This window comes from Propithecus coquereli, unplaced genomic scaffold (genome assembly GCF_000956105.1).
Source record: "Propithecus coquereli isolate 6110/MARCELLA unplaced genomic scaffold, Pcoq_1.0 Scaffold515, whole genome shotgun sequence".
NCBI classification, from domain to species: domain Eukaryota; kingdom Metazoa; phylum Chordata; class Mammalia; order Primates; family Indriidae; genus Propithecus; species Propithecus coquereli.
Genome location: NW_012151008.1, coordinates 565816 through 590455, shown reverse-complemented (window position 1 = coordinate 590455; position 24640 = coordinate 565816). Strand labels below are relative to the sequence as shown.

Genomic DNA, 24640 nt, shown 5'->3' with positions numbered 1-24640 from the left:
GCCTCCCAGAGTGCTAGGATTACAGGCATGAGCCACCGCGCCCGGCCTGGTTTTTTATTTTTAGCACATGTTTCAACAAAGCAGAAATCTCTCTTTCCTATGGATTTTAGACTTCCATTCTTGCCTTTACATACTTAACAAAAACTTATCCCAGAATGTATGATCAAATCTTTTTTATTGTGTGCTAAAAAAAAAAAGGAGTGGGGGCAAGAATCTAAGAATAAGCATGAGGCAGTAGGGATTACAAAATTCCAGATCACTGTGGGCTGGAAAGAGTAAGGTTTCTTGTAGAAAATGGGAATTAATCTAGCCTTTAAAAAAATTTTCACATTGTTATAGGCAAGGAGAAGTGCATGCAAAAGCATAGAGATGAGAGGTACAAATAATTATTAATACAATTAATTATTTTGATTAGAATAGAAGTTAATGTTACTGAAATACTTACTATGAGCCAGGAGCTCTGCTAAACACCCAGCATATCTGATTTAATACTCAAAATAGTAGTACTGCTGCCCTTGTTATACTTGTAGCAAAACTGAGGCATGAAGAGGTTTAATAACGTTTTATGTATTCATTTAACAAATGTTTATTGAATCCTGGGGGTGAAGTGGCACACACCCATAGTCCCAGCTACTCAGGAGATTGAGGTGGGAGGATCACTTGAGCCCAGGAGTTCAAGACCAGCCTGGACAGCATAGAGAGACCCTGCCTCAAAAAAAAAAAAAAAAAAAATTTATTGAATCCCTATTTTCTCTAAGACATAGTACCTGCTGGGTGAAACATAATTTTAAGATGTAGCTCCTTCCCTTAAGTAGTTTGAAGTCTAATAACAATATTACCTTATATTTAGTGTTCTATGGTTGTGAAGTTTTTTTGAAGGTCTCTTATTTGAGGCTTACAGGGTAGATGTTGACTTTGAAGCACCTGTGGGACACCCAGGTACAAATGCCCATCAGGCGGTTGGAGTTTCAGAACTGAATTTCAGGCGAACTAGGGCCGGAGAAAGAGCCAGTCACAAGTTTTCATGTTAGAGGTCACTGAGGATGAGTTCTTGATATGAAGGCGAGACCAGCCTGAGCAAGAGCCTCTGTCTCTAGTAAAAATAGAAAAATTAGCCAGGCGTTGTGGCACACACCTGCAGTCCCAGCTACTTTGGAGGCCGAGGCAGGAACATTGCTTGAGGCCAGGTGTTTGAGGCTGCAGTGAGCTATGATGATGCCACTGCACTCTACCCAGGGTGACAGAGTGAGACTCTGTCTCAAAAAAAAAAAGAAAAGGATTGGAAGCAATCAGAGAAATTTGCTGACTATGTATTTTATGATATTAAAGAATCACTGTTAGTGCTTTTGGGTATAATGACAGTATTGTGGTCACGTTTTAAAAATGGGTCCGTACCTTTTAGAGATCCATACTGAAATATTTACAGGTAAAATGATGTGATATCTGGACTTGGCTCCAAAATAATATGGAGGTGGGGAATGGGTGGAAATATGATGAAACGAAATTAGCACGAGTCCACAAATTGATAGTGGTGTTAAAGCTGTGTGATAGGTACGTAGGAGTTTGTTATACCATTCTCTCTACTTAAGTAAATGTTTAGAATTTTCCATAATAAAAAAAACCTGTTTTTTAAACAGATGAATAATATTTTTTTCCATTTGAAAATTCTTTGTAATACCTTTTTGTTTTCTTGGGTTGTGACAGATTTGGAACATTGCTACCAATAAACTGACCTTCCTCAACTCCTTTAAGATGAAGATGTCTGTTATCCTCGGCATCATCCATATGTTGTTTGGAGTCAGCTTGAGCCTTTTCAACCATATGTGAGTTTTTCTGTTTGTGTCATAAGAATGGTGCATAGTTCGGATATTTTTTCCTGAAGAAATCATGACATCTTTGGGGAAGGATGGATAACTCAGAACCCCATTGTACATTATAGAAATGCTTTTATTAAAAATCTCATAATCTCAAATGAGGCTTAATATTAGTCCCTTAACAATTTACAGTTGTAGTAAAGATCTTTGAACAAAACTTGAGCACCTTTCATCAAAATGAGTCAGTCCTTTTTCTTCCTTGATGTGTAGCTCACATAAAATTATGGACTGCGGCCTCAGAATATACTACATTTTTCCAGTCTCTTTCTCCTGGAGAGAATGGTAGGGATGGCACTGGAGCCATTCAAGGTCTAGGACTTTGAAAGTGATAGGTGGTCCTGCATTGTCTCTGTTGCCCCCAGCTTCTGGCTGCTGCTTCTTAAAGTGATAAAGACAGAGTTGAAGGAGTGTTAGGTAGAACAGTCTCCACTCAGTGTAGGAGTGGCCTGGGTCTGTTCACCCTTAACATTTTTTTTTTTTTTTTTCCGAGACAGAGTCTTACGCTGTTGCCCTGGCTAGAGTGAGTGCCGTGGCGTTAGCCTAGCTCGCAGCAACCTCAAACTCCTGGGCTCAAGCGATCCTCCTGCCTCAGCCTCCCGAGTAGCTGGGACTACAGGCATGCGCCACCATGCCCGGCTAATTTTTTCTATATATTTTTAGTTGTCCAGTTAATTTCTTTCTATTTTTTTTTAGTAGAGACGGGGTCTCGCTCTTGCTCAGGCTGGTCTTGAACTCCTGAGCTCAAACGATCCTCCTGCCTCGGCCTCCCAGAGTGCTAGGATTATAGGCGTGAGCCACCATGCCCGCCCCACCCTTAACATTTTTTTTCTCTCTCCTTTGTAGCTATTTCAAGAAGCCCCTGAATATATACTTTGGATTTATTCCTGAAGTAATCTTCATGACCTCTTTGTTTGGCTACTTAGTTATCCTTATTTTTTACAAGTGGACAGCCTACGATGCTCATACATCTGAGAATGCACCAAGCCTTCTGATCCACTTCATAAACATGTTCCTCTTCTCCTACCCAGAGTCTGATAAGTCAATGCTGTATTCTGGACAGGTATGTCAACCCAGAGGTGGGCTGCCTGGGGTGGTTACCCTAGGTGGGGAAGCCAGATGTTTTTCTGACTCTAACAAAGTGTAAGAAAACCTTTCTGTAGTATGTGGATTTTAGCCCATATATGCAGATCTAAATTCAGACCATCTTCTTTAGCTTGGAAGAATCCACTGTAATTTCTGTATCCAGAAAGGGTAGAATTTATAACTGCCATCCTATAGGACAATTCTTGGGCTTTGCTGCAACATCTGCTAATTATTTTGAGGAACTGAATAGTGTTACTCATCTATCAGTAAGAAAGTACGGTTTGGGGGGGAAATTTGTACTGGAGTTGGTCTGTATTGCGTATTTGATTAATGGACTTCTATGTGATGTGCCTTGTCCTCCTCCTTTGCAGAAAGGAATTCAGTGTTTCCTGGTAGTGGTTGCGCTACTGTGTGTACCTTGGATGCTGCTATTTAAATCACTGGTCCTTCGCCATCAGTACTTGAGGAGGAAGCATTTGGTGGGTGTATTTCTATTGCTGAAAGTTACTAGACTTTTTTTTTTTTCCTTGAGATTAAGGCAATTTCCCAGTGAATGTAACTCATTGTCCACAAATCTACATGCTTTTAAAAAGCATTTGTGTTATATCTCAGCATGAGCACTGAGCCTGCCGAAGCCAGGGAAACATGTATTTGCTGCTCAGACATCTGGAGTCAGCTTTGAGTAGCTGGGGTAGAGAGAGCAAGTCACAAGGTTTTACCTTTCCTGGTCCCGCTTTGCTCACGCTGTGCTCAGCAGGATCCAGGCCTGGGCCTGTCGAGATGCAGCATCAGCCAAAGCGAGGCCACAAGAGCTGCAGGCGGTGAACCCACTAGTGTGGTTTGCCTGGGCGACCACAGCACTGACGCTGAGACATTGCCTTTTAAAATGTGAGACCGTGATACTTTCACTGACCAAAACATCCAGGAAAAAGGTTTGGTTTAAAGCACATGGATTTTTTTTTTTCTTTTTAAAAAGCAGGCATACATGCATGTGTTTACGTACTGTATGTGTGCATATGAATTCTACAGACACAAATTTAAATTTGCCAAATGTCCAGTACTGTACATAATTTCTAGCTATCCAATAACACTGCCTGAGAAAACCCAAAGGATCGTGTTGCATGACTCTCATACGGCTGTTAGATTATTACTACTGTTGGAGAGCAGCTGAGTTACGAGACCCTCCTTCTCCCTTTTCTGACCATCTTCATCCTTCCATGTACCCTCCATTCGTCTCCCCCTTCACTCCCTCCCTCTTTTGTTTTCTTCTCCCTTCCTCTTTTCTTACATTTACTATCAGGAAGGGCAACCCGTGGAGGCCCCAGTCAGCCCAACCCCGAGCCAACAGGGAGTAGAGGCAGCAGCGGCTGCAACAGTGAGTGAATTAAAACCAACAAACCATCACATTTTGTTTAAAGAGGTGGCAAACAGTACAGCAGAATTGTTTTTAACTATATTAAGAGCATGGGACATGTGTGCTCTTGGGAAGTTTGTCCTTGTTACTTATTGAGATGATGACAGAAAAAGATTTCCACCTCTTGAGAATAGATTCTGGTATCATCTTTACCATTGGTCTCCTAAGTTTCTGTTCACATATGTAAGTACAGTCATGTCCATGGGAACAAAGTGGCTACTGTACCCTCGCCGAGTCCTATCATCTTAATCGAGGATGGCAGCTCTTGGACTCATATCCTTTCATGTCTGTATTTTGTGACCATGTATTGGATGATTTTTTCAGCATGGAGGCGAGAATATCTCTGTGATTCTTGAATTCATTTCCCTGCACTTTAGAGTTCTGTTTTTATAGTGATGCTTGGACAATTGGTCCTTTTTAGCAGTGACTTACCCTCTTTAAGGTGAAAGTCTATACATGTTTACTTTTTTATGAGAGACTCAGGAGCCCTTCTGTCCTCAGCTGTTCCTGTGAGACCTCCACTCTCCCATGTGTCCTGTGTGTGCTGTACATCTGGTGTAATAACCAAGGTCATCTTCTGTCTTGATCCTTCCCTTTTCTGACACTAACTCGTGATTCAGTAGCAACACTTGAATGTTAAGCATGTGAATATTTGTCCTTAAAAACATCTTTTAATCAAAATCCTATACTGCACTAATATCATATTAGTGTGGTATATTCTAAGTTATGAATCTATAAGATTTTTAAAATCTCACCAATAGTGATTACTCATGTACTATGTTCTCATAGCATATGCTCCTTTAAAGAAAATGAAAGACTTAGGTATATAACCATTTCCTTCATTAGGTGTTTCTGATGATTTTAAACTTAGAAAATTGCTTATAATCATCCTTCTAGAACTAGTCCAAAAAGGCTAATATTTTGAGTCAGAAGGAATTTTAATCTTACTGCTTAAAATTATTTTGAATTAGGGTCTTCCCTATGAGAAATTTTAAAAACTCTTAGAACATATACTACCCATTATTGATGGTCTTTCCACATCAACTCTTCTTTCTGTTAGTCTAAGTGCATACATATATATATAGTGTGCTTCTGAGGAGCTCTTGATGCTTTTCAATCTAGCAGCCTCTTCTGTGATAAATTCCAAGTTAAAAGTCCCCAGTCTAGAAACCTGCACATTCACAGAGTCTTCTTACCCACTTGGTTCTTTAGCCAAACATCTGTTTCTGGAGAGCAGCCTGAAGGCATCAGGATGGTCATTCTATAAAAAGGGTCCTGGATTCTTGACCCGAGAGGGCTGAGGATGTGAACATTGATCTGTTTTTGTTCTGTTCTTTGTCCTTTTGCTCATCTGTAAGCAGTATTTCACAGTTTAATTTTTCTTTTCTTTCTTCTACTGATGTGTGTCTCTCATCTCCCTTCCTGTAACTCTCATTCCCTGTGTTCTGAAGGGATACTTGCTAGTGTCCAGCTGGGAGATTTAAAATTTAGTATATCTTGGGAGATTGTTTCGTAATAATAATCACTCTTTTTTTATGGTAGCTTAGCATTCCATAGCATATGCCATTGGATATGCCAAAATTATGTATCACTCTCTCCTTGATGGATGTGTTGGTTCTCAGTTCTTTGCAGTTACAAACAGCAATGCAGGGAACATCCTTGTCCATATATCTTGATGTCCCAGCATTCAGATTGCTGAATCTGAAAGGGTACATGCATTTTAAATTTTGATAGATCCTTCACAATGACTGTGCAATTTGTACTTGGGAATTTTTTTTTTTTTTTTTTTTTGAGACAAAGTCTCACTCTGTTGCCTGGGCTAGAGTGCTGTGGCATCAGCCTAGCTCACAGCAACCTCAAACTCCTGGGCTCAAGCAATCCTCCTGCCTCAGCCTCCCAAGTAGCTGGGACTATAGGCGTGAGCCACCGCCCCTGGCCGGGAAAATATTTTTTAAATACAAATTTCCTGGGCCCCACCCCAGACCTACTAAATTTACAATTTCTGGGAGTAGTATTTGAGAATCTCTATTTAAAATGCAACTTTTAAGGTGATCTAATGCGGCTGGTTCCCTGACCAGCACGTGAGAACCACTGCTAGAGGAGGAGGCCGGATTTATGCAAATGCCGAGGTCTGAGCTGGTCAGTAACTGAGGCAAGAGCTGTGGTGAAAGGAACACACCAAAAGCTGAAGCTGAGGACGGGGACCACGGGGCAGTTGACCAGACCTGCTTGCACACTGTTTGTGCTGCTGCCCTGAAGGCCGTTGGCAGGAGAGCCGTCCTAGAACTCTTGCCTTATTTGGCTCCCTGGACAGAAACCACGTGAAGTGGTTCTAGGGCCTGTTTCTTAAGTTCCTTTTCACGCTGTGGCAGGTTAGCACTAATTGGCATCTATCAGACTTAACCTAGTTCTGCCTGGTTTTTGTTCTTTTGCCCCAGTAACCTGAAGTTTTTTCAAATCAAGTTGACTTCAAAATTCTGTTTATGGGGACCCTGCTGAAGACTGTACCTGTGAAGTCAGAAGAAGCAAATGCCCAGTCGGTATCTGCCCACGGGCCTGCAGAAGAATTGTTTGAACACTCCAGAATCCTTCACTGAAGGACAGCAGCCCCCTCCCTTTTTTTAAAACTCAGACTTCTCTAGCCACAAGTGAATGTACATTAAGCTTTTTTTTTCCTTTCCTGATCTAGGAAGTCCTTTGTTCCTGGGCAGACACCCAGTACATTTCTGGGAGAGGTTGCTGGAATTCCTGGGCTCCTGTCAAAAGCTTATCAGGCCAGGGTACAATCACAGTGTCATTTGGGTCCCCTCCTCCTTAGAAAGTCTAGTCTTTAGTTCCAGAAAAGCTTAGATCTTTGCAGGCTGTGCGGATAGTTAGCACTTGTTATGAGAGTCCGTGCATATGAGGGTTTTCATTCAAGCAGCATTCTCGATTGGCATTGACCAAGGTGAGGTCGCTGCCTCTCGGTGCAGCACACAGAGCTGTGCATTTCCTCTGAAGCAGGGTGAGGTGGTCATTGTAGGCTGGGGCAGGGGAGGTGGCGGTTGGGCTGGGAACAGTTGCTTTTACTTAGCTGCTTGATCAGTGGGTTTTGTTTTTGCTGTTGGAACGTGTGCTTTTCTGAGGTTTGTATGTACTAACCGTCACCCTTCCCACCTCACAGAATGCCACATTAAAGCCCAGGCAAATTCTACTCTTTCTGTTCATCTGTGTAGGGAACTCTCAACTTTGGTGGGATCAGGGTGGGCAACGGACCGACAGAGGAGGATGCTGAGATTATTCAGCATGACCAGCTCTCCACCCACTCAGAGGACGCGGAAGAGGTAAGATCCAGCGGTGGGGCTTCCTCTCCTTCCACCTTGGGTCGGCCCTAGCCTTGCGGACCCGAGAGGCCTCGCTCAGTCTGCTCCTTAAAAAGTAAAAATACTAATTACTACTCAGCCTGCCTTCTGGACTTCTTAGGGCACCACAGCTTTTTGTAGAGGGCCCCTGCTCCAGACCCCGGGCGTTGCCCACAGAGCCTGCAGCAGTGGTGCTCTGTTGGTGGATTCTGAGTTGCCTGCAGTACTCTGCACGCCGATCTTGTGTATGACTGCTCCTCGGCCCCAGGCAGAGATGCCCCCCCATCCCAGCTCTTACAGTCTGAAACACAGATCACTTAGGGTAGCTTCTTCATCCCTTGGTCCTTCCAAGAATTATTCCAGCTACATTACTGACCAGCTGTAATCACTGGTACTTTTAAAGTCCTGTTCCCATTGATGTGTTCTTGTTGCAGATATTTTGTTTGAACCTTTTTTATGTTATCTGCCTACTTTTTACAGGGAGAATGAAAAGCAGTCAGGCCAGGCTAGACTTTTCTTTAAGACACCACCTCCTAGCGCAGTTTTTTAAAATCCACTCTCCTTGCCTAACTGCTTATAGCACAAAGCCTCCGAATGGAACTATTGAATCTCATCTATTCGTGTTGTTCTCTTTAAAGCAAATAGAATAGGAGTTGAGGACCCAAGTTGGACTTTTCGGCCTGTCTGACCACTATTCACTATGTATATGGTTTTTCAAAAAAGAAATCTTGAGGGTTGGGGTGCCTTTTAAAAATATGTATCTTAATGCTCTAAATTCCTACTGATTTTGCTTTGAGTGTGTGCTGAGGAGGCCTGCCTCCAACACGTTAGCCCTATGTGACATTAACAGTCCTCCCCAGGAAGCATTCAGTAGCCTCATGCTCGTAATTTGTGACCTTGCGTGTGGCGTGGCTTTCCACTAAGTGTAAATTTGTGTTTTCAAGCCTTCCGAGGACGCGGTGGTAAGACGAAAGCTGGCTTTGCCTTCATGTTTATCTGGGCTTCTCTCTTCCCATCCTTGTGATTACTCTGCTGACCCTGCCGCACCCCGGGGCCACACACATGCCACCCCTGCATCGTGCATTTCACTGGCCATTTCTAACCAGTTCGTGAGCCTGTGTTCTGACAAAGCTCCTCTCCATTAACTGCATCTCATGTCGGTCACCTCTGTCTTTGTTTCATTGACTCTGCTGATCTAATACCTCAGAGAATGGCTTTGAAAGGACCTGCAAGTAATGTCTGCATTGGCATTCTTGAAGTGACCCCCCTTGGGGGTTAAATCCCATTGGCCTCTGCCTTCCTCTCCTGCGATGTTGTGGTTGCTCCACTCCCAGCCTCTGGGGGTAGCTGTTTCCGCCCTGCTCCTCTGAGTGCTCAGGAGCAAAGCTTACCCTTCCTCCCTGTCTGACATGCAGCCAGCCTCTTCCTGCTGCCCTTAGCAGCTTGTTGGTGCCTCCAGTTAGAATCGGTGGACCCTTGCTTGGGGTCGGCTCTGCCTCCATCCGACCCAGGTGGGAGGTGGAAGCTCCGCCTCTCAGATGCATCCCAGAAAACAATAATCCATCTGCGTCAGAGAAGTTAATATTACATTAGCCACAAAGAGAATAACAGAATGGAAAGAAAATTGGCTAAATATTCAGGCTAAACTAGAGTAGAAGGCCTTCTAGCTTGGCAGTAATTCATTTAGCAGCACACATGTTTTGAATTGGGTTTTTAAAAGGCCTTGCTGCACTGTTTGCATCTTCCCCCAAAACTCTCTAAGATACCTAAACCCATGAGCTATACCCTGCCCTTTCCTGACTCTCCCTGTCCTCTCTAAGGGGGCAGTGGGATGGGAATGGGCAAACCTTTGCTGTTCTGTGTAAAAACAGGCAGTGCCTGAAGTCTGGAGAGGCTCCTTGGCCGGCATCGAGGAGTGTCTGTGTTCCTGGACCACTCGTCTGTGCACAGTCCCTGGCTGAGCTGTCTGGCGGGGCTGGGAGGGGGCGTGTTCCATGTTGGTGACGAGCCCAGCCCTCTCCCCGGATCACCTCCAACCGTATTGCTTCCTAAATGTCTTCCGAATCGAGCACCCAATGCCGTGGCCATTGTCAGAACAGTCCGACCAGCCATTTCGTCCCAACGTCCTCATTTATAGCCGTGTCCCAGGAGCTTGGACATCCAAACAAGATGGACCCCAATTCATCCTCCCCAGTCTCTGGCCGCCCAGCTTACTCAGGGATTGAGCTTCCCTTGGCTTCCTCAGTAGTCACAGCATTTTACCTTTATCAGGCACTTACACAGTCTGGTTTTCTACGGCCAAATTTAGGTAACTGTGACAATTATGATTCAGTGATTTCAAACCAAACAGGTTCTTTAAAAAAAGTTCAGCCTACTTCTTTTAGAACTTTTTACTTAGCTGGGAAGACTTGTTTGTCCCATGCAGGCCATTGCTCCAGCCCAGTGGAAGCTTTATTTCCTGTCTCCGGGGGCACTCAGGCCAGTTGGTTGTCTGGGAAATCGTTGAAGGCTGGAACCACTCATCCTCCCCAGGTGCATTCACCCCACCATCCACACGCTCCTCACCTGCCACGTGCCGAGCACTGCGTTTAGTGCCGCAGAATCCGAGAGGAAAAACATAGCTCTTGCCTTCAAGGATCTCGCACACTAAGTGGGCAGCAGCCTGGGTGGCAGGCGTGGTGATGGGAGTGTGCCCAGTATGCTGCGGGAGCACAAAGGGAGGGCAGAGCTGACAAACGCCGGGCTGTGGCGGGGAGAAGAGACCAGGGAAGAATCCCCAAGGAAGTTATTCCCGAGCTTAGTCTGGTCAAGCAGAAGGCCCTGTGGGGGGATGGGGGTGCAACCCTACCACGACGCCCGCAGGCCCATCACATGCTGGGGACAAGCAGGTGTTTAGCGTGGCTGGGCACAGACAGGAGCTGGGGGACTGGAGAGAGGTGAGACTAGAGGTTGGCAGAGACCAGCCTTAGTAGCCATTGCCTCAGTTGGGCAACAAGGAGCTACCAGAGGGCAGTGAAGCTGGTGGTGACATAGCCCTGTGCGTGTTGCTGAGATATCCCTAGTGGCAGTGTGGTGGGGTGTATTGGGTCGGGGAGAGGCACAGTCTGGAAGTGTGGACTCTGCCTAGTCTGATGTGATTTAGGACAGAATGGGGCAGCTTGAAGTGAAATGAGGCATTTGCAGGAGGAGTTGGAAAGGAAGGGACCAGGATGAGACATTAAGGCAGTGAGAGCTGCAGGTCGCAGTGTCTTACTGAAGTAGGAGGTAAGAGTGAAGATTCCAGACTGACTCCCAGGCTTGGGTGCCCCAGGGCATGAGTAGTGCCACTCTGTTGGACGTGGAATAGAAGTAGGTCTCCATGGGAACAGAAGGGAGCAGTTACTGCGTTGTGTTGGGAGCGTCTGAGTGCTCCAGGAGGAGAGGGCACCCAGATGGCGGGAAAGAGGCAGCGTGGAGATGGAGAGGTCCATTTGGGAGTCACTCCATGGATGGCCTTTGAAACCCTGAGTGGCAATCCCACAAGAAAGACGCAAGGGCTGGGGCTAGAACTCCAGGGAACATCGTCATTTGAGGAAGAACCATGATGGAGACTAAGAGGGTCTGTCCTGAGAGGTAGGTGGAACCATGGGGAGGCAGGTGTCTTAAGGAGGAGGAAGAGGCAATAGTGACAGGCACTGCAGAGGTACAGTCAAGGACATGAACATCTGTTACATTCAACAACCGGGCAGTCAGGGGGACCTTGCTAGGGAGAGCCGTTTTGTGGGCAGCCAGGGTGGAAGCCAGGTGTAGTACGGTGAGGAATGGCTGGGCAGGGAGGAAACTGAGGTAGAGTGTGGCCAGGGAGTCTGCAGCAGTTCAGAAGTCATAGCCAACTTATGCTGGGTGCGTACCGAGCGACAGACTCCTGCGAAGCGCTGGGCTAGATCTCTCACCCATTTCTCCCCTCACCTGAGAACTTGCAGGAAGCTGGGAATGAAGGGAAGGAGGCGAGGGCAGCCTGGACGGGGTGCTTCCCCTCCTCCTCTCCTTTTTTTTTTTTTTTTTTTTTTTGAGACAGAGTCTCACTGTGTTGCCCAGGTTAGAGTGCCGTGGCGTTAGCCTAGCTCACAGCAACCTCAAACTCCTGGGCTCAAGCGATCCTCCTGCCTCAGCCTCCCGAGTAGCTGGGACTACAGGCATGTGCCACCATGCCCAGCTAATTTTTTCTATATATTTTTAGTTGTAGATGGGGTCTCGCTCTTGCTCAGGCTGGTTTTGAACTCCTGAGCTCAAACAATCCGCCCGCCTCAGCCTCCCAGAGAGCTAGAATTACAGGCGTGAGCCACCGCGCTGGCCCTCAACTTTTTTTAATGGAAGAAACTGGAGGTGGAATAGAAATGCTAAAAGGGGCTGGTTCAAAGGGAGTGCCCCTGGCCGCTGCCTTCACAGAGTGCTCGGGAGTGGAGACCCGTGCTCCTTGGGGCCATGGACTTGTTCTTTCAGTGTGCGCTGTTGGGCGCAGCAGCAGCGGTGGGAGAAAGAGCTCTTAACTCATTGTTGGGACTGAGGGAGCTCAGGGTAACTAGGGTTACCCTGGTTTTAAGGGTAAGTAGGAGGCATGAAGAGCCTGTTCCAGGAGAAAAGCCCAGAAATATGCTGGTTGTAGATAGAGGTGAGGGAAAACGAGGCATTTGCCCAGGGATGGTATATTCGGCAGCCTTACCCTTCTGGCCTGAGCCGTAATGGCTTTACCAGCCCAGCCTGTCTCTCCTCCTGGCCTCTGCAATTTCCCAAGGCATTTCTGGTGTCCTTTGGGAGTGGGACCATGTGAGTTTTGAAAGAAACTATGGTAAAAATAGACCCTAGCCTGAGGGCGGAGAAGGGGGAGGCCTGCTGAGTGCTGAGTGTCTGGCAGCCCAGGGCTTCTGGTCTGGGCTCTGTGGGGAGGAGTCCCAGCCAGGGGGCCCCTCTGAGCACCTCCCCAGGAGGACCACGGAGCTGTCTGGGGAAAGCCCCTGGGGCTTCTAGAATGTAAAGAATTCTGAGGTTTGCATTCACCCCTGGCTGTGCTTGGAACAGCCCTAAAAGCCTCCTGGCCCACTCCTTTAATCTGGAGATCATTCTTGGTGTTGAAAGGAAAACTGGGAGAGAGGGAGCTTGAGGAAAGCAGAAACAAACAGAAAGCAGGAGAGCCGTTTGGCCTTAATCAACTGTCCATGGGGAAATTTGTAAACTTTTGTCGAAATTTCCCTGTGTAATCTTTTCAGAAGTAACAGAAGAACAAGGAGGTTATCTTGCTCCCCAAAGCCTGTAAAAAGAATGAGTAAAGTGGCTGCAGAGGTTTGGTCTTCTCCAGGCAGTTTCTGGCCTGAGAGCCTGTCTCCTAAGCACAGTCTGGGGACAGTCCTTCCTGCCCACAGGTGCTGTTCCTGAGCCGGGATGCTTTTGTCACAGGCCCAGATGGTGGGAATCGGCTCAGCTGGCGCACTGGCGGGTCCTGGATCCAGACAGTCGCTCCCTCAGCTAGTGCCCCCAGCTTAGTGCACACTCCCTGTGGAGCTCCGAGCACAGCAGGGAGAAACAAGTGTGTCTAGAAGAATCTCACTGAAGTGTAGTTTATTAAGATGTAGTGCATTGGGGAGCATGGGGTGTCCCAGTTAGGGGCTAAGCCAGGCAGGATTTCTGGGGAAGGCATCGCCAGAATCACTGCCTGAGCCCAACACTGGGTGCTCCCGGTGCCCCTAAAGATGAGGCAGCAGCCGTGAGGAGTGCAGCCCCTGCCCTGGCCCAGGCTCCAAGTGCCAAGTGACCACATCTCAGAACTCCTGCACCTTCCCCTCCTAGCCTTATCTCTTCTCTGGTTTCCTCCCACAACAGTTTGACTTTGGGGACACCATGGTCCACCAGGCCATCCACACCATCGAGTACTGCCTGGGCTGCATCTCCAACACCGCCTCCTACCTGCGGCTCTGGGCCCTCAGCCTTGCTCATGCACGTGAGTGTGTTTCGCTCCCTCCAGAGCTATGGTTCTCCCCTTCTGTGGGCACACCCTCAGGTGGGGGGGCTTAAGTAGAGTGGAAATTACGTAAAAGTTCTGGAATTATCGAGCCTCCTGAATCCAGGGAGAATGAGTACAGACAGGAGGCTTAGCGCTTGTGCCAAGTTAGCTCTGCACGGCGTTCCCACTAAGGCCACAGGAAGCCGGGGTGCAAGGAGCCCTGTAGGTGAGGAATGGCAGAGCAAAATACATGGCCCACAGCCACCTCTTGCCAAACTAAACCGGATGTTGTCTCCCCGTTCCCCAGAGCTGTCTGAGGTGCTTTGGACCATGGTGATCCACATCGGCCTGAGTGTGAAGAGCTTGGCAGGAGGTCTGGCACTTTTCTTCATCTTCGCCGCCTTTGCCACCCTGACTGTGGCCATCCTCCTGATCATGGAGGGCCTCTCAGCCTTCCTCCACGCGCTGCGGTTACACTGGTGAGGGGCAGTGGGGCTGGGGAACGTGGTGGGCGTCTGGCAGGGGACGTGTCCTTAGCTACAGTGAGAGGGCCCTGCACTAGCTTCGCCTCAGGACGCCCGAGCCCCAGCCTTGGTAGTGAGCAACAGAAACTGGCCACAGAAGAGCACAGCTCACCATTTCCTAGGTTCCAGGGAGCAGTCCCTGGTGAGTGGTCCTGCCTTCAGCAGTCTCTGGAGTTCTCGATTATGGCTTAAAAGAGCTGCTGAGGTCTTGTGGGTTTTGTTTGTTGGAGGGTTTTTGTTTTTGTTCTTTGCGTTGGCAAGTAACTCCCCTGTGTTCAGAACAATGAAAGCAGTCCTGGAATAGACTTTTAAGTCCAAGGGAGAGCTAGAGCACACTGCATCCCAGCCTTGTCCCCTTCGTTCTGTCATTACACCAGGGGTCTTTGGGTAAGACCCCCGCAGCTCCATTGAGGGGCGAAGGGATTCCTAGTTCCATGGCATGGGGCTTGGTACACCAAAGGCGGCTTCTTCAGAAGGGCAGGTTTGGGGGTTTTGTTTGTTTTCTTTACTGTAGCGTAGGACTCTTAGCGGCTCTGCGTGGACAGAGAGAGCTCAGTCTCAGGGAGTGGGAGAGTTGGGTTTGGGTCTGGGCTATGACCGTGACCTCGAACTAGGGTTGCCAGATTTAGCAAATAAAAACATAGGACACTGAGAATTTCAGATAAACAATGAATAATTTTTTCAGTATGAGTATTTCCTAAATGTGCATGGGACATACTTATGCTAACAGCTGGGCAGCCTGCATTTGGTCTGGCTGTTCTGCCTCAAACCCCACCTCATTGGATCTCCATTTCCTCCTTTATATTGCAATTCTCCCCCTCTCTGGGGATCTCAAACTCCAGTGTCTCCGGAAGCTCTGGACCCTGTCCCCAGAGGAGCACTGTCACCCAGCGTTTCCCAAGCGTCGGGGCCATAAACTCACGGGCCTACCTTAGCAACCCCTGGATGAGCAGCTCTGTGGTGCTAACGATCTCAAGGCCAGAAGAGGGCTTTAAACCTGAGGAAAATCCAGCATCTGAACCTGAGCGACCTCTTCCCCTCTCTTTACCTTTGATTTTTCTCCTGGCTGGGTTACACCTGGGCCTCCTTGAAGATTCCACTGTTGGTTATCCTTAATTATGGGGGTGAGAAGCGAGGCATGGAAGGGCGAGACGTGGCTGGGACGTACTCTTCCCTCAAAAGCTCCTGTGGGATTCACCCTGCTGCGTCAGTAGACGTCGCTTTCCCTGGCCTGGCCGCCTCCCTCCTGGCTGCCCTCCTGCCTGCCAGCTTGAGTGTTTACGGCAGAGCCAGCGGGTTAGGGTGCTGCGCGCTCCAGACTGCTGGCCTCAACCCAAGCCCGTTCTCAGCTTATCAGCCTGCCCTCCCCAGCACACTTCCTCGGCCCTCGCTCGGGGCCAGGGAATGTCTGAGTAACCAGTCTGTGGTGACTCACTTTTTCTTGCCCTCTTAGCCGCCTTCCTTTTCTGTTCACTTCTCTGTCACTTGAGCCCTGGCCTTGAGGGAACAGCGACCAGCCCACCTTGATTCCAGCCCATGTGGGTAGCCAGTTGCCTCCTCCCTGGGCTGGGTGGGGAGTGGCCAAGGCACTGGAGCAGAGGAAGGTCCCCGGGCTGGGGCCTCATCTCCACAGTGAGCTGAGGCAAGTTCCCATGTCATGTTCGGTTGCCAGATGCCCGCTTCCTCCTCAGGCTCACCTGTGGCCTTCCAGTGACGTGTACTCCCATGTCCTCCTGAATGGGCCAGCGGAGGTGAGGAGTGACAGGAGAGCAGGCTTCTGAATCGGGTAACCTGGGTGTCAGTCCCAGCTCTGCCACGCCGGGCAGGTGACCCCAAGCAGAGCACTCACCTCTCTGAGCCTCCCTTTCTCGCCTAGGGAGAGGGGACCATATCCGTGTGAGTTACTGTGAGTAAATGGGAACCGGTGCACGCCCCAAGTGCTGCCACACAGCCCAGCACGTCGTCAACAGGTGTTCGAGTGGTCGTGTCTGCTCTGCTTATAAGGGCTGCCCTGTAGAGTGGGCATCTCGCTGGGGTCCCCCTTAAATAAACTGCTTTTAGCCTGCTTAGAGAGAGGGGAGACCCCCAAAAGGAGATACATGATAGCATCTGAATGCCCCTCAGAGGGGTAGTTTGCAAGGAACAGGCTCGCCACACGTCGTACTTGCTAAAATGTATTTTGGTAGTAGAAGTTTGGGTAGGAGAGGGAACGCTCATGCAACTTCCAGAGTCCCATCGTTGGAGGGGTGGTCCCTGTGGCATGTTTGGGGCGTCTCCCCCACCACTAAAACAGGAGTGAATGAAATTGGTGCTTGTGCGCCCCCTCCTGGCCGAATGTGGGTGTGTGTCACGGATGCACAGTTCTTCCCTACCAGCCAGGACTACAGTTCTGAGTCGTGGCCATTTTATGAGGCCTGGGAACAGCTGGTCCATCCGCACATGGCCACAGGGATATTGCTGCTATTTTTCCTGGCACGTGGCCTAGGCATCTTCATGCCTCTCACTTTATCCATGGTGTTTCCTGATGCAAGGGCCTCCCCGTTATACAAGTTCTGGGTCTCTTTATCGGGGACAAGAAGAAAAACATTTGATTTGGTAAAGTATAAACCACTAGTCTGAGATGCATGCAGGGTCATTAGAAAGTGGGTGACGTATTTGAAAACATAGTGAGCAGGTTAATGTACTAATCTGCTATTCTGTCTCCTGAGTTATGTCCTCAATCCTACCACATAAAGTGTACTTGGCTTTCTTGCCTACCATAATTAGACATCTTTTCTTCTTCAGCGAAGGCAGAAGGCAAGGATGTGATTGTAGTTATAACTGTAGACATCAAACTGATTCTTAGTCAGAAAGACTGTTGCCAGCGCAGGCCTGCCTTGCAAAGAACCTGGTCCCTCCTTATCTAGTAAGTCCACAAACGTGTAGATGTGCACACTTGTACACTCACAGATTGAATTGTGTTCACAGTGACTGCCACACTAGAAAAAAAGATTTTTTTCCCCTGGGTCCACGGCGTTTTATTAAACAAAAGGATCCTTTCTAATTTGTTATTTTTTATTGTTTTCTGTGCATGAATTATATGGAACGCAATCCACATATTTAGAATTCAGTTGTTAATATTAAGTTTAACAATAAGAACATGAACAAGTAAGATTTTCATGAACCAATCTGCAGGGTTTTGCTTCACGCAGCCCCGGGCTCAAAACTAGCCTGAATCAAATATAACTCACATGGCAGTCAGTGTGTTAAAGGAACAGAATCGGGGCCAGGCACGGTGGTTCGCGCCTATAATCCTAGCATTTTAGGAGTCCGAGGCGGCAGGATTGTTTGGGGCCAGGAGTTGAGACCAGCCTGAGCAAGAACGAGCCCTAGTCTCTACAAAAAATAAAAAAAATTGGCCGGGTGTGGTGGCTCACGCCTGTAATCCTAGCACTCTGGGAGGCTGAGGCGGGCGGATTGTTTGAGCTCAGGAGTTCGAGACCCCCATCTCTACTAAAAATAGAAAGAAATTAATTGGACAACTAAAAATATATAGAGAAAAAATTAGCTGGGCATGGTGGTGCATGCGTGTAGTCCCAGCTAGGCTGAGGCAGAAGGATTGCTTGAGCCCAGGAATTTGAGGTTGCTGTGAGCTAGGCTGATGCCATGGCACTCTAGCCTGGGCAAAAGAGTGAGACTCTGTCTAAAAAAAAAAAAAAAATTAGCAGGACATGGCGGCACACACCTGTAGTCCCAGCTAGTCAGGAGGCTGAAGCAGGAGGATTGCTTGAGCCCAGGAATTTGAGGTTGCACTGAGATCTGATGTTGCCACTGTACTCTAGCCTGGGCAACAGAGTGAGATCCCACCTCAAAAAAAAAAAAAAAAAGAAGTAAGAACCCCTGAAATGTACCTCCAGGCTGACATCGTTGTCCTGACATCAGACAGATGTGTGTCCCAGGCCCTGAATTGCTCAAGAGTGGCAGAAAGGGCCAGAGAAGCAGGTCAGCCCAGAGCCGTCATTCCAAAACTGCGTGACACCTCAGTCACACCCCCACAGGAAAGGGAAGAGGCCCAGGGCTCCTTCCCCTTTTAGCCATTCGAGGAAACAAGGGTTCCTGTTACGTGGCAGGAGTGATTTCTTTTGGTCCCAGTGAGTCCCTCTGAGTCAGCCAGTGGCCTTTGCCAAGTGCTGGAGCTGGAAGGGGTGACAGAGAAACCCATCTGACTTCCTGAGGTTCTCCTCACAACTGCTGGATTCTAGAGGCGCACTTCAGTGGCCTGGGGCATGACACGACCCCGCCAGCTCCCCCAGCAGAGCAGTGGAGTGGCCCATAAAGAATTTGCAGAGTGGCCACTGGGTCTCTCCTCACCCCAGCGCAGAGACCTTCAGGGTTGTGCTTTCTCAGGAAGCCTATTTCCCTGGGGGGTGGGGAGTGGGATAGACTGGCAGGGAAGTTGCTTTCTAGCTTTGTGCTAGGAGCTTGGGGTGAGCACAGCCAGGGAGGGAGGCGAAGCCAGGCTGACCCCAAGATAGACCCAAGATGTCCCAGTTGTGGCCACTATAAGTCTGAACTCAAGCAGCAGCTGGTGGGAGGAGCAGTATCGCTTGTTGTGGCAGAGGGACCCCTGTCTGCTCACACAGCAGAATTGCTGTGCCCCCTCCTGGGCATGTGTTCCTCTTCCTCCCCACTGGGCCCAGTGGATAGGTGAGCAGAGCGGAGGGTGCTGCAAGAAGGGCAGTGGCCCCACGGGTGTCTGAAAACAAAGCTTCTACTCCATTTGCCAGTTTGGAAATGAGAATTATTTGTGTGATCAGCCAGCCAGAGGGGCAGAGTTCTGGATACAGCACTGGGATGATGTGGGGGCGCACATACTCCACCAAGGCTGACGTTTGTTCCTGGGTCATGGGCTGGGACCTTAAAGTGACTTGTCCACTGTCTGGCTATATACTGTTGAATGGAAAGGGGGCACGTAAATCTATCTTCATTTATTCTGAAATACCCTTGCCATGTGGACAAGGGTATTGTCCTGACGTGACAAATTCACACCTAACAGAAGTAGGCGAGAAGCAGGAACCTGCTCCCATCCCATGCCCCGCATTCCCCCAGAGGCGGCCTCAGTAGCTAGAACTTGCAAAAAGACTTTTTGGGGGTGTTGAGACGCAAAGCAAATCTAGGTCCTGGTTTGGAATTGCTCGTTCAGGAGCCCTGGACTAACTTGCCTTTGAAGCTCTGTCGCACTCCTCCTCCTGGCTCCTGTTTTCCCTGGGGGACCTTGGCCCAACCCCCTGCAGCGTGTGGGGCGGGGAGAAAGCAGGCTGTTCTCACCGCCTGCAGGGACAGGGACGTCTGCTTTGCTCTTCTCCCAGGAGCGGAGCTGGCAGCTCTGCCACTCAGGGTCCTCAGCCCACACCCCGGAGCTGAAGGGGCCTCTGAGGGCCTCTGTGCCACCAGCAGACAGTCCTCCCCTCCCAACCTTCAGGCCCCTGGCCACCTCCCACCGCCTGTTCTCTAATCCTGCCTCCTTGGCCTGGAGGGTAACGCCCTGGCTGAGGGCTGCCTTAGGAACTAGAAGGTTCTCGAAGCCTTAAAGCTTCTTGAAGCTCTTGCCCCACACGTGACCTGTCACCTGGAGCCTGTCACAGCCCCCACTCTGCCTGTTCTTGCCCAGGGGTTGTGGGGCCCCCAAGGTCACACAGCACCACATGGAAACTATTCCTCAGGTCAGCTCTCCTCGGCTTTTTTATCCTCTGAATCATGCATTTTTCTGCCCATATTTGGTGGTGATTCGGTTGCTGGGCAGCCATCCAGGGCGAGTTTGCCAGAGGAAGCACAGCCTTGCTGTGCTCACGGGGACAAAGTCTTCTGCCCCCTCTGAGTCTGAAAGGGCCCCGGAGGAGGCCGTCAGGGAGGATGCGCAGTTGCTGGGACGGGAATCCAAGCTCTGTTTTTCCTTTTAGTCCCCAAGAGAAGAATTCTTTCTCAGATGTTTTTGTGGTTGCAGAATATTTTTGCCATTGCTTTGAGAAGACTTCCCCTCCTGACTCCCCCCCTTTCCTGGGAATTTCCTCTGCTAAATGGAAAGCCTTGAGCATTCACTCCAAACCCCCTCTCCAACCCACCCCCCAGGAAAAGAAAGAAACTACCAAACAGTGGTGTTGGCCCAGGTTCCCTTGAGGGGCTTTCCTTAGAGGTGGGCTGTGTGAGCCCTGCCAGGAGGGGGCGATGGGGGACACTTCTTCATTAAGGACATTGTTGCTAGATTTAGGCATGACCTTTTTTTCGCATGTGGCTCCTTACAAAGAGTTGTGTGTAAGTAAACACGCTGCTTGGCAGCACAAAACAAGAGCAGGGACTGAGGACAGACCAGTCCATCTGTATGTTGAGCCCTTGCAGAGAGTGGGTCCCGGGCTTTAAAAGTAGGAGCTCTGCCCCGTGCGGAGCTGGCGGAGAACTGCGCCTGCTCCAGGTCCCCCGGGACAGCGAGGTTTGGGGCAAGGTGGGTGAGGGACATCTTTCCATCCCAACTGTGAAGTCCCAAAAAGCATCAGAAAGTTTTTGTGGAATGACAGCTTTCCTTTCCCCTTTCTCCAGGGTCGAGTTCCAGAATAAATTCTACAGTGGGACCGGTTTCAAGTTCCTGCCCTTCTCCTTCGAGCACATTCGGGAAGGGAAGCTTGAGGAGTGAGCCCCTGCCAGGACTGTGCACCCCTGGCCGCCCTCCCTGCCTCCCTCCACAGTGACTGGTTGTGCTCCTTTGCCTGTTGGGTGTGATCCCTGGGCACCAGGGCATGTGTCACCCCCATCTGTGAGTCATTTAGCTAGAACGGGTCCTCCATAGGCCTCCCGCCACCCCCAGCTGTGTGTGTAGTGTAGTGATGTCCTGGAGAGCAGCTGGGCTCTGGCTGTCACGCGGAGTCACTGGGCACCAGTTGTGCCCTCCTGGCCTCCAGCCAGCCAAAGACAGTCCTTCTGCGTCCTCTGGTGGTGAACCCATCTGTGTGTTCACACACAGCCCTCTGGGCTCCCCACGCCCGTTGTGGATGGAAGGAGCACCAGTGCCACCCACATCTAGACTTTGGGTCCCCTGTACCTGTCACTGGTGGTGGTGGGGGGGGTTGGGCATTACAGGTTCTCTCTCAGAAAGGGGACACTCTTTAACATGTCCCACCTTTGGGTTAGCAGAGGTAGGTCAAGGAAGATGGTACTTTTGCCCTTTGCCCACCCCCTTTGGGGCTTGTTAATCAGGAATTCAGCTGAATCCAACTGGGCCATCGTGAGTGGCTTCTCCCTGTCACCCCCCAACCCTGCACTTCCACCCTCTCCCCCTCTCTCCCCGTTTGCACCCAGCACGATGTCACACAGCTGGGAGTGCCCCAGAACGGAGGTCTGGCTGGCCCGGCAGCACACAGGGCTTCCCTCCCTTGAGTTGGCTGCTTCCCAGGCGTCTCGTGGGTGCTGCCCGCGGGCACACCCTTGGAGCAGAGCATCCGGATGGATGCTCCTTCCTTGTGAGACCCTGAGACCTTCCCCACCCCCAGTCATGATGTCTTGAGTGTCAGGCTGCAGCCTGCCTTGCTCTGCCCACCCACACCCCCTCCCCACTTCCACACTGACCCCTGGTCTCGGGAGGGGTGGCCTGGACAGGGAAGGTCAGTGTCACAGATGATTTAGACGGCAGGGCTGCCAGTGCTTGTGGGTGTAAGGGCTGCACAGCCCTGCCAAGGGGTCACATGCCCTGTCACCCCGCACCCGGCTGTGGACCTTAGAGCCCTCTAATCATGTGTTGGTGCAGCAGCCCTGGCCGCCCGAGCCAAATTCATGCCCACTGGCCTCAGTGGTAGAGGTAATCCCCCGAGTCAGCCAGGCCTGTGCCCTCCTCCCACCCTGGCTTTTCTGAGTGAGCTGCTCAGAGCTGCCCACGTGACTCTCCCATCTGGCCTGGCCCTGAGCATGGGCCACCCTGCCCCGGCTTCGCTGTGTGCTGGCCTGTTGTGACCTGACCCGACCCTGTGCAGAGCCCCCTCCCCTCTTGCCCTGATTTTGCTCTGTTTACAGTGGGCTCGAAGCAGAGTTCTTAGTCAAGAATCACTGTCCAAGGCCCTTCTGTTCAGACATTCCTGTGCTGAATAAAGTGTTTGACTCTACCAGGGAGGCTGCCTGTCTCTGCACCCACAGCAGCTGTGTCGCTCTGGTCTCAGCTCTCCCGAGCCTGGCTGGGCTCCCCTCCCCGCCGCCTCGTCCCCCAGCACTGCTGCTTTTCCTTCTGGTCAGAGGCCTGGGCTGCAGTTGGTTTGTGGAATTTTCACTGTATCTCAGTTTCCCAGGTGCCTTCCCACTCCCATGAGCCAAGGCAGCTTTGTGGACACCGCCCTGTCTCCATCTCCCCTGCCCTCCCTCCACTTGCAGTCAGCCTGGGGAAGACGGTCCTGGGCGTTGCCACCCTCCCTGTCCCCGAGCGTGCTCTCCAGAGCCCAGCGGCCTGGCTATTTTGAGCCCCGAGCCCTTGGCCTTGGTGTAAGTGGAGGCTCAGCCTGGGTTCCTGAGGGCAGCTGGAGAATGTGAGGTGCTGAGGTCAGCAGGCCGAAGAGCCAGCGGGGAGGCCTTCTCTCCTCCTCACTGCCCTGGGAGGCACCACATTGCTTCTCGGTGCCCTCACATTCCTCCGTGCCCTCACATTCCTCGCTCTAGGGTCCTCCAGGGCAGGGGCTGCCCTGGAATGTGAGCAGCAGGCTGACCACTGCTGTCCCTGGAGGGGTGAGGAGGGGCCAGAACACCCTGTTCACTCCATGTTCCATGTCCCACCTAGCCTCAAAGCCCTCTCTCCTCCCTGATGGTGCCACCTGCCCCTGGAGTAGGTGGTCCTGGGGTGCCCACCCCCACCTCAGATAAGAGATCTAGAGTGAAACTGGTCAGTGAGGTCCTTTAGCCTCTGCTCTGTGGTTGACTAAAAAAGGGAGGCTTAATAAGAATAGATATTTAGAGTCAGTGGAATAGAAATGAGAGTCGAGGAGTAAATCCTAACATTTATGGTCACTTGATTTTTGTCAAAGGGCCCAAGATGATTCTTTTCTTTTTTTTGAGACAGCGTCTCACTCTGTTGCCCAGGCTAGAGTGCTGTGGCGTCAGCCTAATTCAAAGCAACCTCAAACTCCTGGGCTCAAGCGATCCTCCTGCCTCAGCCTCCTGAGTAGCTGGGACTATAGGCATGCACCACCATGCCCGGCTAATTTTTTCTGTATATATTTTAAGTTGTCCAGCTAATTTCTTTCTATTTTTCAGTAGAGACGGGGGTCTTACTCTTGCTCAGGCTGGTCTCAAACTCCTGAGCTCAAACAATCCTCGGCCTCCCAGAGTGCTAGGATTACAAGTGTGAGCCACCGCGCCCGGCCGGGGCCAAAGATGATTCAACGAGGAAAGAACTGTCTTTTCAACAAATGGTACTGGTACAACCAGGTACCAACATGCAAAGGAATGAATTTGGACCATTCCCCGACACCATACACAAAAATTAACTTCTGGTGAGGCTGGGCACAGTAGCTCATGCCTGTAATCCCAGCACTTTGGGAGGCTGAGGCCGGAGGATTGCTTGAGGCCAGGAGTTCAAGACCAGCCTGGGCAACATAGTGAGACCTTGTCTCTACAAAAAAAAATTTAAAAATTAGCCAGTTATGGTGGTGCGTGCCTGTAGTTCGAGCGACTCCGGAGGCTGAGGCAGGAGGATTGTTTGAGCCCAGGAATTAGAGGTTGAAGTGAGCTACAGTGATGCCACTTGTACTCTAACCAGGGTGACAACTGAGACTGTCTCAACAACAACAAAAAAAATGAAATAAACCACAATGAGATACCACATCACTCCCACTAAAAAAGCTATAATAAAAAAGACAACTACAAATGTTGACAAGGAGAAATTGGAACCCAGTTCACTGCTGGTGGGAGTGTGAAATGGAGCGCTGCTTTGGAAAGCAGCCTGGCAGTTCTTCAAAATGTTAAATGCAGAATGACATAAGACCCAGCAATTCCACTTCTGGGTATCTACCCAAGAAAAAAGAAAATGTGCCCACTAAAGCTTGTACACAAATGTTCATGGCTATTATTAATAATAGTCCAAAAATAGAAAAAGCCCAAATGTCCACCAGCTAATAAATAAGTAAAAGGTAGTATATCCGTAACAGTGGATATTATCCTACAATAAAAGGGAAAGAAGTACTGACACAAGCAAGCTACAACATGAATGGACCTCAAAAACTTAGTTTCTAAGTGAAAGAAGCCAGCCAGCCACAGAAGACCTCTTATTGTATGATTCCATTTATGTGAAATGCCCACAATAGGCAAATCCATAGAGACAGGAAGGAGGTCGGTAGGTGTCAGGGGTGGTGCTGGGTGGGGTTGGGGAGAGGTCACAATGGGGAGTGACTGCTATGGGTACGGGGTTATTTTTGGGATGA

General features: G+C 49.8%; 1 protein-coding gene across 1 annotated transcript in view; it reads left to right on the top strand.

The window, feature by feature from the left end:
- The window catches only part of ATP6V0A1 (ATPase, H+ transporting, lysosomal V0 subunit a1), a 52651-nt gene extending 31034 nt beyond the window's left edge, over positions 1 to 21617 (top strand). The window contains exons 13-20 of the mRNA XM_012656646.1: positions 902 to 926; positions 1705 to 1823; positions 2718 to 2934; positions 3329 to 3436; positions 7587 to 7694; positions 13569 to 13686; positions 13997 to 14168; positions 20787 to 21617. Of these exons, the coding sequence (XP_012512100.1) occupies positions 902 to 926; positions 1705 to 1823; positions 2718 to 2934; positions 3329 to 3436; positions 7587 to 7694; positions 13569 to 13686; positions 13997 to 14168; positions 20787 to 20880 (961 nt within the window). The 3' untranslated portion in view covers positions 20881 to 21617. The remainder of the gene's footprint in view (positions 1 to 901; positions 927 to 1704; positions 1824 to 2717; positions 2935 to 3328; positions 3437 to 7586; positions 7695 to 13568; positions 13687 to 13996; positions 14169 to 20786) is intronic.
- The last annotated feature ends 3023 nt before the right edge of the window (positions 21618 to 24640 follow it).